We start from the raw sequence: 18045 nt of genomic DNA, 5'->3' as shown, positions 1-18045 counted from the left end.
CTGCTTTTGTTTATAGTACATGTACTCATATTAGCGATTTTGAATAGAAAACTTTGAAAGGTCGATTTTACCTGTTTTTATTATTATTTTTACTCCCCCACACTTTTTGCATTGTGAACCAGTTCAAGAAAGTGTATGTGCCAACAATTTTTTTTTCTCCAAATTCTTACAACTTTGGAACCACTTCATGCTTTCGCACCAAATTTTGGGTGCTCGATTAGATCTGTAGCAATCGGTTGCTTCCCGATTTGGTGACAATCTATGCACACGATCAGAATATCTACGTTTTCTAATGTAATTGCAATTTGTAGCCATTCCTAATTTGAGGAACATTTTTTGTCTGTTTGCTTCCGATAACAAATTAGATTCTTCAATGATAATTAGTAATTGATCCTCTGCCCAGGTAGGCATCATGATCGTAGCGGTTTCCCTCTGTGTTCTTTTAAACAATTAGTATGTAGAACTAATAAAGGGCACATTTGTAATGATCATATCGGGAATAAGCAGACTCTTGATTTAGACCCATGCAAGAAATACTGATTGTACTGATTTCAGTTCCTACTCGGTGACTATCACTAATATATATTTCTGAATGATTTTAGGTATGGAAAGCTTAGTAGGAGAAGTACTTGTTAAATGTAGCGCATTCAATGTTAACAGCATTGCAGATTAATAATAGTGATCATTAAAAAATCACCTTGAGGCTAAATTTGACTGTTTGGGAAATTGTATTCTCCTTTTAAATTGGACCATTGTGTTTCTTTGGATTAGGGATTTATACATGTCAGAGAGCTGTCTCTCATAAGGGTAAACCACAAGTTTATTCTGTGTGTTTTTTGCATTTCATTGGTGAACATAGTAGCAGCACCTTTTAAATAGGCTATGCATGTTTGTGCCACAAGAAAATACTTCAAAATATCTACACTGTGCACACTGTTGTATCTGCTTTTGTGGATTTGTATCTACTGAAGAGCCTTTCATTGTATACAACATTCTAAGCTATGCTAACCTGCACCCTTTTTATTTTTGTTTGTGTGGTTTTCAGTTTCCCTTCTAGCCTTTGCTGTCATGGTTATGTTGACGGTCATGGAGTTCTTTGTTTATCGGGACACGCATATGAAATACGAATATGAAGTAGACAAGGATTTTAGTAGGTAATACTTATTTTTCCACTTAAAACAGTGTTCATGTATTCCTTTTGTTTACAGTAACAAAATACCATATGTATCCTTGAAAATATATAGTCATACCCAGTGATCTATCCCCAAATACAATAAATGAAATATGAAAAAGCTAAAATGTGCATTCACTCTGCGAATGATGCATGCTTTCTCAGTATAATTCCTGTTCATGTACTGTGCAAAGAGATGGTGGTTCCAAATCTGCTACACCATGTTAGGCAAAATTGAAGTGTTAAAGAAAACACATTGGCCCCGATTCCCAAAACTTTTCTTTCACTAGTCTGTGCCCATTGTGCATGCAGGTGATTAAAGTCCTTTTTTTGTTTCGGTGAGGGATTCCCCGAACAGAAAGTACCTTTGCACAAAGATCCTCCGATTTGCAGCATGTGGGCCTGCAATAGGGGGTCACTAGCATTCCCCTGATTCTCAGTATGCACTCTAGAATAGTCTTGTTCTTGGGTCTGATTCCCAATGCAGACAGAGTTCTAGCCTTCCACCCATGAGGGAATGTAAGCCAATGTATTGCTAAATGTCTGGTGTAGTTCGGGCACTTAAAATTGCATTAAGGCATTGTCTGCAACTCCCTTGTGCTATCCGAGTCTCCCGCAACTGTCCCCACACGCAAATGTGTTTAACAAATGGTGCCCATGTGTGAAATGTAGTATAGAATGTGACTGCCACTTTCCCTTGTTTTCTGATTTGAGAATTTGCATAGCGCATTCCTAAGAGGGTCCCAGCAGAAACCTGCATCTGGGCGCAGATGGCAATTCAACTGAAGATCACACCATTTTTTTACTGAGCTAATTTTATATGAATAAGTAGCTCTTCAATTGCTTTCTAAGTATGCTCAGGGATTTGCTTTATTGTAAGTTATCTGGCAGTGCATTCCAAGTTCGCTGGCCGGTAAGGAGAAAACACCCATCGCCCCATGTAGAGGTTCTAGAAAAGGGAACCACCAACAAATCCTGTCTTGCAGATCGTAGTGTAAGGGATAATCCTAGATAATAAATAAGCTGGTGCAAACCATAAATGCACTTAAAAAAACATTCACAGGATCTTCAACAGACTCCTTTGCCAATGCAGACTCCTTTGAAAAGAAGGGATGGCAGTTTTCCTGAGTAGATCAAAAATCTATTGAATTCTCCAAATTTTGGGCTACCTGCAGTCTCTGGAGCTGATATCCAGGAATGCCCATCAGAAGGGCATAACAATCTAGTCTAGCATTGACTAGTGTTCCGACCTTTATTGGTTAATCTTTCTCTGGATGATGGGTAATAGTGGTTTTAGTAGCTTGAGCTGGAAGTCAACTGACTTGACTTAACCTGATTTAACATGCAGTTTCGATTATATTGCCAAACACAGCTAAGATTTTTTACCTTCTCAGTATATTTGGTCAGAGCCCCAAATAGAGTTGGACAGGGAGCAGTATGCAACACATTGGCCACCATGGCCTTTGTGCCAAAGACACTGATTTCAGTTTTTTTATGGATTCAGCTGGAGTTTATTCTCCAGCATCCAATTCTGAGTTTTATTAGCACAAGACTTGCTCCAATGCTTCCACTGGATGCTTTAATCTGATGTCGATCTGGGTATCGTCAGCATAGGAATGATAACAAAAATTGAATTGGGAGAAAATATCAAGCAATGAACAAATGTACATTTTGAGCAAAAGTGGTGACAGGAAGGAGCCCTGTGGGACTCCACAGATGACAGACAAGGGGTCAGACAAATCTGATCCAGTTTTAACCTGTTGGACATGGTCGGTCAGGAAAGACATAAACCAGTTGTAACGCATCATCAGATATTCGACCCACTGATGGCAGACTCGACTTTGGAAAGTCAAAATTCACAGTATTGAAAGCCGCTGATGGGTCCAGCATATTCAGCATACTGACATCACCATCATCGGCAGCTTCGAGTAGATCGTCCCAGACAGCATTAGTTTAATGCCGTCTCATGCCATGGCCTGAATCTTGAACCCTGACTGAAAGGAGTCAAGGACGTTCTCATCTAGAAACGTCTGAAGTTGTTGTCCAGTCGCAACTTTTTCCAGAACTCTACTTCTACATCATGATTGTGTATTTGAGATCTTTCGTCAAACTCTCTGCAAGTGAATTTCACACTTTGAGGGGTTAAGAATCACTCTTGGTCAAGCTCACTAGCCCCAAAGGCCTTAATATAAGCTGAAGCCTGCATTTGATAATGTTTGTTAAAATATCTTGCTACAAAAATAGGCATTTTTGGGGAGCTGGACCTTTCTTCTTACCTGAAGGGGCAACGGAGATGTACAATGTCCACACATATACTGTCTCCTTTAGGCAAAAACTCAGGTAAACAGCCTTTCTTTCAAGGTAGTATGGGTGCTGCCAACTTGTCATATGGCTGGCCTCCAAGCTAGCACAAGCAGAGAAGTCTTTGGGATGCTTTGACTTTGTGGACGGAGTGGGCCCCAAAAGGGACAACTTTCAAACTTGCCTCCTCCCTATTGTGCCACATCAACAATACATATTCTGACTAATTGGGCGCCACCAACAGCAAGAGCTCCTCAGCATAAGGAGTACTCTGGGCAGGTGTGGAGAGGATGGAAAAGTATTGCATGCCAGCCCATCCAGCCCTGAAGGAATCTAATTGTGGCCCTTACCCTAATGGTCAGTTCTTCTGCTGACAAAGAAGTCCAGCTGATTGTTCAGCATGAAGACTCAGAGCTACCTCAAATTGGCCACACAGAGAAAAGAGTGAATGTTTGCTTGGTTCATGAGCTAATCTCCGTGGTCCCTTAAATGACAGAATTGTTACTCTCTGACCTCGTTGGAGACTCTCAGAAAGAAATCTGCCTTGAGGAAACAGTTGATGTAGTCAACTGCTGACATACAGCAGTTTGAGCCATGGCTGCCTAGACTCCCCAGCGCAAACAAACCAGCTAATTGTTGGTGCCGATTCTAATGGAAGTCACTCTCCCCTGGTGACCAAAGAACCCTTTCATCGTGTTGACTTATGTGGTGCCCAAACCCAAATATCTTGTAACTGATTCTGTTACGCCATCTGGGAGGGGACCCAAACATCACCTGATCCTTTCAGGCATCTTTGTCAATCAACCACGAAGAAAACTCTCCTTTGGAGGAACATTCTAGGGCAATTATCTGCAATACAGGGCAAACTAGTTCAATGATGAGCTGCTTTGCACAGTTGCAGGGTGCTGTAATAGAGCAGAATTTCAAAACTGCCTGGATCAATGCTATGGAGCCCAACGTGTAAGCTCGTGTAGTGTAATGAATTTCCATGACCTTTACTAGGCCAACTCTTTGTGCATGGAGCATCTGTTTGTGTTGCTGCCTTTTGTATCTAGTAGGAATACCAAAAAGCATGTCTCCTAGGACTGGTGCACAACGATTTGTAGAAATTCATTCTGAATCCGTCTATGTAGCAGATGGATGTCCCAAAGTTCAGCGGGAAGGCAGTGCACCCGGGTGTTGATCCATTCACAAAGTGTCATCCAGATAGGCGATCAGGTGGATCCTGCATAATGAAAGGAAAATACAATTTTTCAGGAACTTGTTGAAACCCCAAACAGCTAAAGGTAGTTAGTCAAAATGAGGGGGACCATCGTAGCAGACCAATACAATGTATTGTCCCCCATAAGCCATTGGCACTATAGCGGTTTGCAAGGCTTCATGTTGGCTTCTTTGCTGCACATAATTGCTGCAATTACCTGGGATTCTTATTCACTCTGAGGTTGTAACGTGGATCTTTTCAGGCCAGCCAGAGAGCTTCAAGATTCCCTGATGTCTTCACAGACTGTGGTAGGCTAGGTCTGTGTTCCTAAAGGATTGGATCTACTAATTTCTGCGGCTTTCCCCAATCAAGGCGACAAAAGGCCTGTAAGGGTACCATCAGCATGTTTTGGGTATGAGAACGGTGAGACTCTTTACTGCAAATGCTGCTGTCCCTGCATGTACCATGCCAATCTGACAGAAGGGTTCTGGTACTGGAGTGACCTTCTTTCAAGCTGAATGCGAATAACTGGCAGTCTCTCATTCGAAGGTATCGGAGGATGCAATTTTGTGCATGAACTGGGATAATTAAGTAGCTGCATTAGACATCTTTTAGCACTGCTTCCTTGCTCAGCCTATCTCATTGTGCTTATGAGCAGCTGCCCTCAGCAAGCACCTTATCTGTTTCCCAGACCTGCGTAAAAGCTATAAGAGCACCAAAAAAAACAGAGAAAAGTGCAGTACATTAGCATGTTACAAGCTATTCACTGTATGCAATGAATATTCTGCAATCTACCTCAAAACACTGGTCCTGTTACTGTAAATGCGTCACTGCTGCCCAGAACACAGCACACTGCCTGACCACCCCTTACTTAATAGTGTGAAGAAGAGGACTGCGGTCCTTGTAATGGTATATGTCAACACTCTCAAAGTGGGTGGATTCATCCAGCAGAGCATGGCGTGGCCCCTCAATTCCACTGTAGAGAGATAATAGTCCCTGAATATGCCAGGGAACGAGGCACCAAACACATTTTTGAGTGAATACTCGATGGAGAGTGATCCTCAAATTAAGGAGAACCCCCTCAAAAAGAAAGTGCCTTTGTTTGAAAGTTGAGTCCAGTCCCTAAAGAGGTAGGGGAAGAGGGGGGAATCAGTCATGGAGGGGCACTAAAAGACTGAGAAGCAAGTGCTCCAAAATGTGAGTGGGCACCTCATCTAATAAAATGTGAGGATTTGAGTGTCCATGGAAGGTAATGCGGATATGTGTTCACAATAGAATGGAAGGCAGGAGAGGGTCCTTGAAAAGGCAGAAAGAAGGCAAAGTCCCATGACCAGGGCAGATGGAGGAGAGATCTTTTTTGAAAAAGTAGTTCTCTGGAAGAGAACTGGCTTACTACAAGGATGTAGGGCAGAGAAGCCCAGTGGAAGGATGGAAGCGACCATGGAGATTGTTGACTTCACAGAAAGGTCATCGAGGATGGTTAGAATTACCTCAATTCGTTATTAGTTCCAAAGGATTTATCAGTCACTTTAGTTATACCAATGGTTACTAACTTACAATTTCTGTTTCCTACTCCCTGACTCCCAAGCAACCCCTAGCACATTTGACAGACCATGCAAGTTTGATTTGCCCTTCGAGCGTGTGAAAAGGTGTCTAGATTGCAGTCACTCTGGACATACTCTGTGTGCTTCCTCCCCCTGTTGCTTGTATCCCTGTCCAATTGGTCCCCCTCCCCCATTGTTAGTTCTCAGCTCTATTGTATTTACCCATTGTAATCTGCTTCCCTAGCCATGCACTTTCCTCCTCTCTCCTACCCTATCAATTGTGAAAATAATCTCACATGGTGTTCTTTAACTACTCCCTGTAAAATGTATGTTCAGTCTGGCGTTCCTATTCAGAAAGTGAAAGGACAGTGTGTGCACCATAGAAGTTTGACAGTTGATTCCTTTGTCGTGCAGATGCTGCAGTAGCACTAGTGGTGTCAATATGATTCACGCGATTTTGAATAGGATAATTTTATGGATAAAACATTGCATCTGGGGAACACATTCAATCATTTTCTTTTTAAATGGTTATGTTCACTCAACATCTTGCTTTCTATGCTTCGGCCCAGTTTAGTTATTTTGTAGCAATGTAGACAGTCGCATAATTCAGTTCCTCCATCCGTTTCCAAATGCAAATTATCCATAAAATTCTTGAGCAGATTGTTTTAAGGGTTGTACCTAAAACTTGTTTTTTTCCTTTGTCTTCCAGCAAATTAAGAATAAATGTTGATATCACAGTTGCGATGAGGTGTCAATGTAAGTTTTTAATGTATATTATGCTCAGATTTGCAAAATGTTGGAAGATTCATTCTCTCCCATTTGTATATTTCAGACTGTATATTTTGTTTTCCAAAGTATTCACTGATGTGTTTTCATGCAGCAATTAACATATAAATAGTTGCTGCATTTTTATGGGGTTGCTAATTAAATCAAAAAGACAATAAATGGAGGCGAACCTCCTAAGACCTATCTTTGTTTGATTGTAGTGATTCAAGGGAACAAATGTCTTGTTTTTAGATGAGCTTTTGACAAACGTGGAGCACCCAACTTGGCAATTTTGTATTGTAAAGGATGGTTTTCAGATTTGCAATACTCGGTGGGGTGGCGGGAGGGGTGGTGGGGAGATGGTCTCAAATGTATTTGAGTTTTGTCACATGGTGCGAGTCAGTGCGATAGTTCTGTACTAAGCTGTAAAGTTTACTGGAATGATTTTTCAAATCTGGTGAGGCAGCACTGCGTTCCCCAGAAAGAATTCCCTGCCACACTTGCATATAAAAGACCTCTGTATTTCTGTATTCATCATTAATGACCTTGAGAAAGCAAACTTGGCAAATACAATTAAGGCCTGGTTAACCCTGCTACTCCTGAGAATATGTCATGTTCTTGGCACTATCTTTCTAGTGCTGACATGACATGTGAGCTAACCGAATACCCCTCATTAAAAACATAAAGCGACAATATTTGGATAAGATGTTGGAATCAGGGAGGCACTTGTAATAACCAGGACCTGTTCTTACATTATAATTTCTGAGCAATTATGGTATATGTAGATTTCCTTTGCCCTGCCTTTATTTTATGCCCAGTTCGTATGCTATCTTTCAATCGAGATGGAATGTGCTCTGATGTAGAGAAAATTGCCACATTCTCACAGTAGGAAGTAATAATCATATTTGGTCTCTTCTAAGGTTGGAGGAGGTTGCTTAGTAAACCTGTTTGTGGTGGCTGCCACAAGTAACTGTCCTATGACACGTAGTAGATCTTGGAGCAGCAAGACTATCTCTGTTTTAAAGCAGAAAGCATGGAGCCCCAAGGTTGGAATTCATCCCCAATGGCTCCAAGATCCATTTCCTCTACTGCCATTTGACATAATACAGACTTAGGCTGAATTGAGGTGAGGTCAAGGGAGCTACTGGAGTGAATGTGGCTTCTAATGACTTTAAACTTTAGGCCTTTTGTATGTTTATCGACAGCGCTGAACAAAAGGGTCCTCGTTTAGGCCCATCAAATGCCTAGCATTCCAATATGCAAATCAACCGCATGTTGAAGATTCACCTATTCCGCAATCTGCCAAAGAAACAACAGCGCTACCCCAATCAGTCTTGCTCACCATAACTGGGACTGCATTTGCTAAACGTAACATGTCAAGACTACTCTGCTCCCAGAAGACACTGCTTGCCCTGGAAATTCAGTCATGAAGAGGCAGGAGCACAGGCTCAACTGAGGGTGAGTAATCGGTAGGGCCAGCTGATTAGAGTTACAAAAGACTATCTACAGCCAAGAAGCCTTGATCTAAAACTCATGATGATGACTTGATCTGCTTTGCTGGGCCACTCCCGTTTGCTAGTGGTCAACAGTGCTGTTCCCTCTGCAGCAGCTACAGGGGGCCTCATCACGAGTTTGGCTGGAGCCCTTAAATGCGGTGGTAACGGTATTACAGCCGCATTTAAGGGCTGGCCCTATCACAAGTTGGGCGCTAAATCGACTGTTTTACCTCCAGCTTTTTTCTGGAGGTGAAAACCCTGTTTTCGGCTGTATTACAGCCGGCTGTATTAGCCCGCATAATTGGCGCCGAAAATTCCCCATTGTATCCAATGGACCCAATCGGGAATGGGGATTTACCGTTAAGGCCCAACTCGTGATCCGGTGGTAATACCACCGGACTGGTCGGTGTTAGGGCTATTACAGTCGGCTGTATTACAGCCGGCAATACAGCCCAACTCGTGATGAGGCCCAATATCTCTGACTCAGTAACACATCATGTAACGCTACAGATACAATTTCTGGAGAGTCCACTCTTTCTCCTCACCAGAATAATTGTTGCTTAACCAGTCTGTCTTTGAAAAGTAAAGTCACTGCAGTCAAAGTGTTTCTAAACATTTTGACAGCTTGTGGTTGCTTCCTATTTAAGATTATTGCTTTCCTTCTCTTTTCACACTCGTACATCGACTTCTATTGAGGAGGTTTATTCCTTTTAGAGTACTAACAAGAATTTAGGGGTACAACGTTCATTAATCGCCTGTTTTTTCCGCAGAGTATTTTGCCGAAAAATGTAGACCGAGGAAAAACTCCTTGAAAATATGGGTGGGAGGCTAAGGGCATAAAAGGGGTAGGTTTGGTGGGAGGATAGAGAATAAATAAAAGGAAGGGGAGTTTGGGGGGATGACCCCACCCAAATAAAAAATAAAAAAGATTCAACGTTTTTTCGGCGAAACAATTTCCCCAAAAAAGTCTCGGCAAAAATCTGGAGATGAATGAACATGGAACCAATTTGGGCAACTTGCCAGTTGACACTGAGCTTCCCCAATGACATAACTGTGCAGCGACGCACCCCAAGACCCTGTTTTAACCATGTTACTCACCTTTATTTCTGCATACATTTTTTCTTCCCAAGGATCAACAGTAGATATATTTGGAGTAATACATTTTGTAGACATTCACCTGTTGCGTGGTGTGGAGTGTTTACAGTAAGTCTGTTGCCCGGTTGTGGGTAGATTTCTCTCACACATTGAGAACAGGGGCAGAGAGGAATCCTCCTAACATCTAGTGGTGGATCATTGGAAAAAGTATCCAGGACTACCTGTAGTTGCTGAAAAGAACTGACTGCGTTAGTGGAGAGCAACTATGTTAAGTTAAAAAGTTTTGTAGAGCTCTCATAGGCATCTTGGCGCTCAGACATCACACATAACTAGATAGTCCAATATGCTTCAAAAAGAACATTTTCAGTAGACTGCTACATTTCAGGTGATTAGAAGTACATCTCCAGGTCAGAGGGAACGTATTCCACAGAAAAGGTGCGGCCGCACTCTTGATGGGCGGATCCTCTGGAGAATGATCAAGCTAGCACTCCCAGAGCGAAGAGCTCGGGTGGGAAGGTAAGGAGGGAATTTATCCTAGAGATAGTCTGCACCTTGATGATGGAAGGCCCAATGAACTAAACAAAGGACCTTAAATTCTATACGCTTGGCGACAGGAAGCCAGTGGGGGAAACGCAGTACTGGAGTGATATAGGCGCCATAAAGAGTGTTGGTGGCCACACTGGCTGCTAAATTCTGCAACAACTGCAACCGGTGGATGAGCCCCGCTGGCTGAGCCAAAAATAGAGAATTACAATGGTCTATACGGCTCAACGCCAGTGAGGCCACCACCAGAGGTCTGACATGACATGGCAGAAAGGGCAAAATCTCCAGGTGAAAATGACCGGCCTTACACATTTCTCCGACCTGAGCGCCATAGATAGGGTAGATGATAAAGTACCCCCAAGATTTTTAACAGCAGACACAGGAAGCAGGAAGTCGCCCGGTGCAGCAGGCCAAGAGTCCAAAGAGCCGGATTAGGAGAGGAACCCATCACCAATACCTCAGTCTTGTCCCCATTTAACTTCAGCCAGTTACTACCCATCCAATCCCTGATGCCCACCAGGCACTGGCTCTAATCGAACCAGGATCTGGGGGTCCTTTGCATAAGAGCAGCACCTGAAACCAAAGGAACAGACAAGGCAGACGAAAGGCTGTATGTAGATGTTAAAGTGAAGGGAACAAGGGAAAGTCCTGCGGGACACCACAGGATAAAGGACAAGAAGCGGAAGTGAACGAGATTGGCCCTGGTCAGTCAGGAAGGAAGAGAACCAGACTAAAACAGACCAGGAGAGGCCTGCTGAAGCCAAGATCAGGTGGTCAACGGTGTCAAAGGCTGCCGAAAGATCGAACGATATCAGCACAGCCATTCGACGGCCGTCCACCAGTCTGGCCAAGTCTTCGACAGCAGAAACCAGAACACTTTCCATGCCGCGTCCCGGATGAAAACCTGACTGAAAGGGGCCAAACAACGCAGTACTTTCCAAGAAGGAGAGAAGAGGAGGAACCAAAGATTCCAAAAGTTTCATGAACAGAAGTAGGAGTGAAATGGGATGGAAGTTATCGGGCACTGTAGTTTACTTTATTAGATTTATAACGCGCAACCAAGGACCCGGAGCCTTAACGTATAAAGACAGTAAATTGTAACATAGAACAGAAGAAGGCAATAATAATCGCCAACACGGGTCAGTAAATGTAGACAGTCCTTAGGAGAATAACATTTTTAACTATTTTCTGAAAACTGCTTTTGATTGTATTTCTCTTATGTCAAGTGGAAGGGCATTCTAGGCCCTAGGTCCAGCCTTAACGAAAGCACCTTTCATGGCCTTACTGGAATTACAAGCCAGCATCTTCAATTGATGGGTTATTAGATCTAAGAGACTTAGCATTGGATTTCTCAGACAGCAGCTCACTCGGGTAGACCGGCATGGCTCCAGCACAACATTTGTGAGTAACCAAAAGCAAATGGTACTGTGTCCTAGACTCCACAGGCAACCAATGTAGACCACGTCTTGCTTCAGACACGTGGTCTTTCCATTTAAGGCCCTTAACAACTGACAGTGCTATTCTGAATCACCTGAAGACGGTTGCATTCAGATTTCATAATGCCAACCAGGAGACTGCTGCAATAGTCAATCTTGATCTTTGTAGGATCCAGTGAATGTTTCTTAATGAGGGGAATAACTATGGCCTGTTTTAACTCCACTGTAATTGACCCAAACTGGCAGGACAAATTAACTGCCTGGGAAACCCAGGTAATCAAACCGGGAATAATATCCTCGGAGACTGCCAGGGGTATAGTATCATGGGGAGAGGCTGATTTAAGCTGAAGAACAGCCTTCTCTACCACATTCTCGGACTACACATGTGCAGGGCCACTAACTTTGGCATCTGGCACATTATTAGCGGAACACCAATGTAGCTTATAAATATCGGCCTGAATAATATTAATTTTAGAAATGAAGACTTGGGCCAAAGAATCACTGAGAGATTGCGTAGGAGTCCTAGTCTGAAGAATTCTCAGTAGATCACAAAGATGTCTCGATGGCAAACAGCTCTGTAGGTTGATTAAGAGTGCTGGTAATTTTCTGAGTAAACAAGGTTGGCTTAGCAACAAAGATAGACTTATGATGGGCTTTGCACAAAAGCCTATAGGCTGTCTTCTCGGCTGCACCATGAGAACGCCCTATTTGTGTTCAGCCTATCTAACCTCAAGATGTGCAGCTCAGAGTTTGTCCATAAACCAAAGCCGAGTAGGTTTTAGGGGCGGCACTAAACCTGCTGCTTCTTTAAGAAATGGAACCTGTTGCTCAGTGTACCTAGTTTTACATGAAGGCAAATAAGCAGCAAGGCGAGGAAACCCAAAATGAAAGACCCGAGAGAGGCTGAATTGCTTTCTGTAATTTAAAAGTACCAAGATCGTGCTACTACAGGTAAGTAAGAAGAGGAAGACTAACGAGAGTTTTCTTCAGCTGCATCCACTTGCACTTTCCCTTGGCAGCCCAGTATTTGGAGGTGTGGGGAATGCATGGTATCACAAGTATGACAGACACAAGAGCTACACGTTTCAAAACCTTTACTAAACTCTTGGGGTTTGGAAAAACTCCTATTTTGCCCATATCTACGATGGGAGTAGTCTCTACCATCAAAAAATAAAGAAAACGCAGTCCTAGCCAGTATGTCAAATCAAAATGGCCTATAATTAAAACAAAAACGAATGCCTGCCCTATCGCTTAAGCAAAACAAAAAGGTGATGGCTGGAAGGTTTTGAATTAATCATAACCACAGGCACAGCTCTGGGCAACCCTCCAGACCATAGTTTTTCAGCCTGCCAAGCCATTACAGAAGGGGAAAAACCATATGCAAATCAGGCTTGGTCCTGCCCCAAAAGGGGCAGTCCAGCCCAAACTGCTAGGTCACATCCCTCCTGCATGAGGCCACAAGCATCCCCAGACATGTTTCAGCCCTGCTGGGCGTCATCAGTGAGGTGTAGCTTGGGTCTCTAGGCCCGGCAGACTCAGGACCCACGTCTGGGCATGCCCGTCCCACTCGGGGTGACTTTAGCAAAACAAAAAGGTGATGGCTGCAAGGTTTTGAATTAATCATAACCACAGGCCTAGAGACACAAGCTAATGCTCACTGATGAGGCCCAACAAGGCCGAAACATATTTGGGGATGCTTGTGGTCTCGTGCAGAAGGGATGTGACCTAGCAGTTTGGGCTGGATGGCCCCTTTTGGGGTGGGACCAAGCCTGATTTGCATATGGTCTTTCCCCTTCTGTAATGGCTTGGCAGGCGAAGAACAATGGTCTGGAGGGTTGCCCAGAGCAATGCCAGTGGTTAACATTCATTCTAAACCTTCCAGCCATCTCCTCTTTGTCTCTTATACAAAAATGGTGTAAAGGGGAATGTGTATGCAAAGGAAAGTCAGTGTTATAACAAAGGATCAAGGTGGCTGAGTCAGCTCTCCTCCCCACGTTGGAAATCAGAGAGTAAGGCGACCCCGGTAGACGGGATGACACACTCTGGCTCAGGTTATTAAAAATGGCAGTTCAAAACATGGGCTGAGGCCCGCTTGGCCTTTCACGTTAGTCACTTATTTTCAGTTCACCAAAAGTTCTTTCACAGGGCAACCAAAGTTCACGTAGGTCTTCCTTAGTTGGGCTCGGACCTTACAATCACAGGACTTGCAGGGCTTCCCTTCCCCAAGCCCAAAATGACACATACATAATTATAAAAACATCCCGACCAGTGACAAAAGAATTATGTAGCCATCACCAAAACAGGGCATAATACTGTATCCCAATTTCTTATGTATATTCCTAAACACACTCAAAACTTTTAAGTGTTAACCAATGCCGATCTAACAATTTTCGAAAAACATTGTAACTGCCCGACCTTTTTCATCCCACATACAGTTTTTCATCAAGTACAGGGATTTCTTCAAGGGACCAATGGTGTATACGCCCGTACCCTTTGAATTTATTACACAACACCTACATAATTCTTATTTGCCCATACTAAGGTGTTGTCTTAGCTGGCAAATTATTGTCAAGTATCATATTGCTGCATACACCAAGTTCCGAGTGTGTTTGGGCATACATAAGAAACTGATACATTATTATGCCCATTTTGGTGGTGGTGGCTATATGCATTCATTTTTTCTTTTTTTGTCAATGCTGGTGTCATTTAAACAATAATTATTTAATTAAATGTTTATACTTTTGTATTCAATTTAGCAGTGTATTTCTCTTGGTAGAAACACCAACCTTATTTTCTGTTCTGTATTGGGGAGGCAGTCTAGTTTTATAGTGAGGCTGTTGATTATGAGCTTGGTGTCCACCGAAGGCTGGTGGTGCTCCAGATTCACTCCTCTTCCCTATTAGTTTTCCCAAGAGGTACCCTTGAAGTGTGATGAAGTCAACTTCCTGTCCCTTGGCGTGATAGTTAGGGTGGCCATGAGACCTTTGAGTCATACTTGCACCATGATGCTCCCATCCTCTTAGACCCCAGGGGTGTTATTTGCTCTCCCAAATAGCAGAAACTCTACTTTAATCCTGTAAGTCACTTTTCTACCTACCACGTTTGCTGTGAACTTGCTGCTGTTTTGCCCTGAGCTCCCTATCTTAGTAGTTTCTCCTAGTGGTTCTCTTTTAACATTCTAATAACCTTTTCACTATTTTTAATATTTCACAGTAAATGTTTAGTTTATTTATAATGCGCACCAGACCCAGGGGCATCAGGGCGCAAAAGATAAGGATATGTTCAACTTAGTTACAGGGTAAATGGGTACATGAAATGCAGGAAGAAATCTACAAAAGAACATCATACATCATACAGGTATATACAGTGTAAATTACATGATTAAATAGCATAGAATTAAAATGAGCGCAATACATCAGGAAAGGAGTCCAAGTGGACTAGCACATAGTAAGCGAATCAGTAAGCAGAAGGGTAGGCGTCAAGAAGGTGTTAGTCAGAGTGATTATTTATCATTTTCTTTTAGCCAGTTGGTCAGATTCTGTCTGAATTTAGAGAAGGGCTGGGGTTCTCTAATACCAGAGGGTAGGGAGTTCCACAATTGCGCAGCCTTAACTGGGAAACTGTGTCCTCCGATAGTAGAGAGTCTGAATTGTGGAACTTGGAGGCAGTTAGCTGTTCTAGTCGGTCTGGATGAGGTTTTTTTTACAAATTCTGTCCGTAAGGTAAGGCGGTGCATTATTATTAAGGCACTTGTGGGTAAGGGAGGCAATCTTAAATTGGATTTTATCAAAGGTGGATAGCCATTTGTGTTCTCTTCTTGCAGAGGAAATATGCTAATTTCTATTGATCTTAAGAGCTGCTCTCAGGGCATTGTTCTGGAAAACTTGTATTTTATGGATAGTCTCTTTATTCACTCCAATGTAGAGCGCGTTACAGTAATCCAATTTGGAGAGTATGAGGGCTCTGGTGAGCGTAGGGCAGCTGTCGGAGAGGACTTGTTTACTGGCTCTGATAAGTTTGCATGTGTATGCGGTAGAAGAGGCTAGGGAGTTGACTTGTTTAGAGAAGTTCAGGGTGGCGTCTAGGTAAAAGCCTAAGGTCTTCACTTCCTTTGCTACTTTTATGTTATTGCCATCATTAGTGAAGTTGGCATAATCTGGGCTAAGTTTAGATATATAGGTCGGGGTGCCTAGGATAATCTCAGTTTTGTCGTCGTTCAGGCATAGTCCATGGGTGGCCATCCATGCCTGAACGATACTGTAAATTCTATTCACCAAAGCCAGATCCACGGCGTAATCTGAAAGCGGAAGGAGGTTTTGGGGATCGTCTGCATAGTTCGTGTAGGCGATACCCAAATGGTGCATTTCGTCGAAGAGGGGCTTGGTGAATACATTGTATAGTGTGGGTGACGCACAGGATCCCTTAGGTACACCGCAGGTTATAGAGATCGGGTCTGCTGAGGCCGATGGAGAGAAGACTCTCATGGTCCGGTTGCTCAGTAAAGACTCGATCCAGGTTATAGCCTCCTGAGAGAAATGGGCTGCAGAGTCTAGGTGGCTGCATAAGACTGTGTGGTCAACCAAGTCGAATGCAGCCGAGAGGTCTAGAAGGAGGAGTAAGGCTGCTTGGCCTTTATCTCTAAACTCATCTATTTGAGCCTTAAGATCAATTAAGGCCGTCTCCGTGCCATGTTGAGGGCGGAATCCGGATTGACGAGATCCTAGTAGGTTAGATTCCAGGAAGTTCTGTATTTGAATATAGGCCACTTTATCTACATTTTTTAGAAGAAATGGCAGTGTCATGAAGTTCATGGGAATGGCAGGGTCAAGGGTTTGCTTTTTCAGTAATGGCAGTACACATGATTCTTTCAGGTTGTACGGGACAGTACCAGTGGTGAATGAGGCATTGATAAGTTTAGTTATAAAGGGCGAGAGTTCTCTCGCATCATCTTTAATAAGTTGTGCCGGGCATTGGTCACCTTTGCAATTGGACGGTTTAAGTCCCAGTATGACCTTCTCCACCTCAGTGGTCGATACTTTAGAGAAGCTAAAGCGTGTTTCTTGTTTATGATGTGGTGGGGGAGCTATGCTCTGAGGATTTCGAGGTGTTAGGCTTTCTTGTGGGCATTTTGGTTTGTAAGTTGGCGACTTTGTTAGTTAAGGCATGTTGGATACTGGAGCACCACTTTTTGTCTTTGGTGCAGTTTTCTTGTGGTACTATGGGTGTTTCCAGTTCTTTCAGAATACTGAACAATTCTTTGACACTAGATTTGGATTGAGATATTCTGTTATTATAAGTCTCTTGTTTGGCTAAGAGGATGTCTTTCTTATATTGGGTTGAGACCTTAGTATGGTTTAGTTTGTTTTCAGCTGATGGGGAGAGTCTCCAAGCGGTTTCAAGCTTTCTTTTAAGTAGTCTAAGGTTTTTTTAAGTGAGGGGTGAACCAAGAGTTGAGGTGTTTTTAGGTTTGCTATTCCTTAATTTGAGTGGTGCGATATTGTCGAGGGCTGAGTTCATGGCTTCATTGTACTGTTCGACTAGGGAGTTTGGGTCCATATTATCCGGTACAGAATTAAGTTTAGGTATTATGTGGGGCAGCAGTTTTTCAACTGTCATGGGTTTTTTTTTTTTCCTCGTAAGTGAAGGTGGGGCCGTGGCTTGGTTGGTTGCCAATGTAAATAATAGGAGATGGTGGTCTGTCCAGATCTGAGGAACAATAGACGTGATATTTACCTCAGTTATATTCTTCTATCCAGTCAAGGATTCGACCTCTGTTATGCGTGGGTGAATTAACTTTCTGGGAGAACCCAAGCTCTTTCAAAGTCATAGCAATGGCAGTGGAGTGAGTATCCTTAGAATCGTTGTCACCTAGATTAAAGTCACCTAACGCTAATGTTTGGGAGGTGTTTTTTAGATTATTGGACAAGGTCGTGGAAATATCTTCCGAGAAGTTTCCAATGGGACCTGGTGGTCTGTAGATAAGAAAGATATTTAGTGTTTGTGAGTTGGCAGTGGCGATTTTGACCGGGAGTCATTCACAAGATTTCATAGTGGGTGTTGTGACAATTCTCATGTCTAAATTGGTCTTGGCTATAATTGATATTCCTCCACCTCGAGAGATGTCCATCTGCTGGCAGGATAGTATAGTTATGAGGCACTGCCAGCGATATGGCAGGGTCTGCCGCATCATGTAACCAAGATTCTGAGATGGCCATGAAGTCCATGTTGTCTTTTAGTATAATATCTGATATCTCGGTTGCATGGGCAACTAGAGACCTAGCGTTTATGAGCGCTCCTTTAAGGTTAGGTCGGTGGCTTTCTAATGTGGGGGTGGTGCTAGGACTATCTTTGATCGTCCGTTTAGTACGGTTCAGTGTGGGTCTTTTGTGATTGGTGAGACTAGTATTGGGCTCTGCAGTTACTTTCTGGAGTAGGCACTTTTTTAGGTGGTTTAATTGTTCAATTTCTTTGGCCGGTAGCTCATACAGTTTGG

General features: G+C 43.1%; 1 protein-coding gene across 2 annotated transcripts in view; it reads left to right on the top strand.

Annotated features, from left to right (window-relative positions):
* ERGIC2 (ERGIC and golgi 2) overlaps positions 1-18045 on the top strand; it is a 796925-nt gene that overhangs the window by 103546 nt on the left and 675334 nt on the right. For both annotated transcript variants that reach the window (XM_069628528.1, XM_069628529.1), the window contains exons 4-5: positions 1046-1154; positions 6927-6973. In XM_069628528.1, the coding sequence (XP_069484629.1) occupies positions 1046-1154; positions 6927-6973 (156 nt within the window). The remainder of the gene's footprint in view (positions 1-1045; positions 1155-6926; positions 6974-18045) is intronic.

Source organism: Ambystoma mexicanum, chromosome 12 (genome assembly GCF_040938575.1).
Source record: "Ambystoma mexicanum isolate Mex_15411 chromosome 12, UKY_AmexF1_1, whole genome shotgun sequence".
In the NCBI taxonomy this organism is placed as follows: Eukaryota; Metazoa; Chordata; class Amphibia; order Caudata; family Ambystomatidae; genus Ambystoma; species Ambystoma mexicanum.
This window is presented reverse-complemented; position numbering and strand designations above follow the sequence as displayed.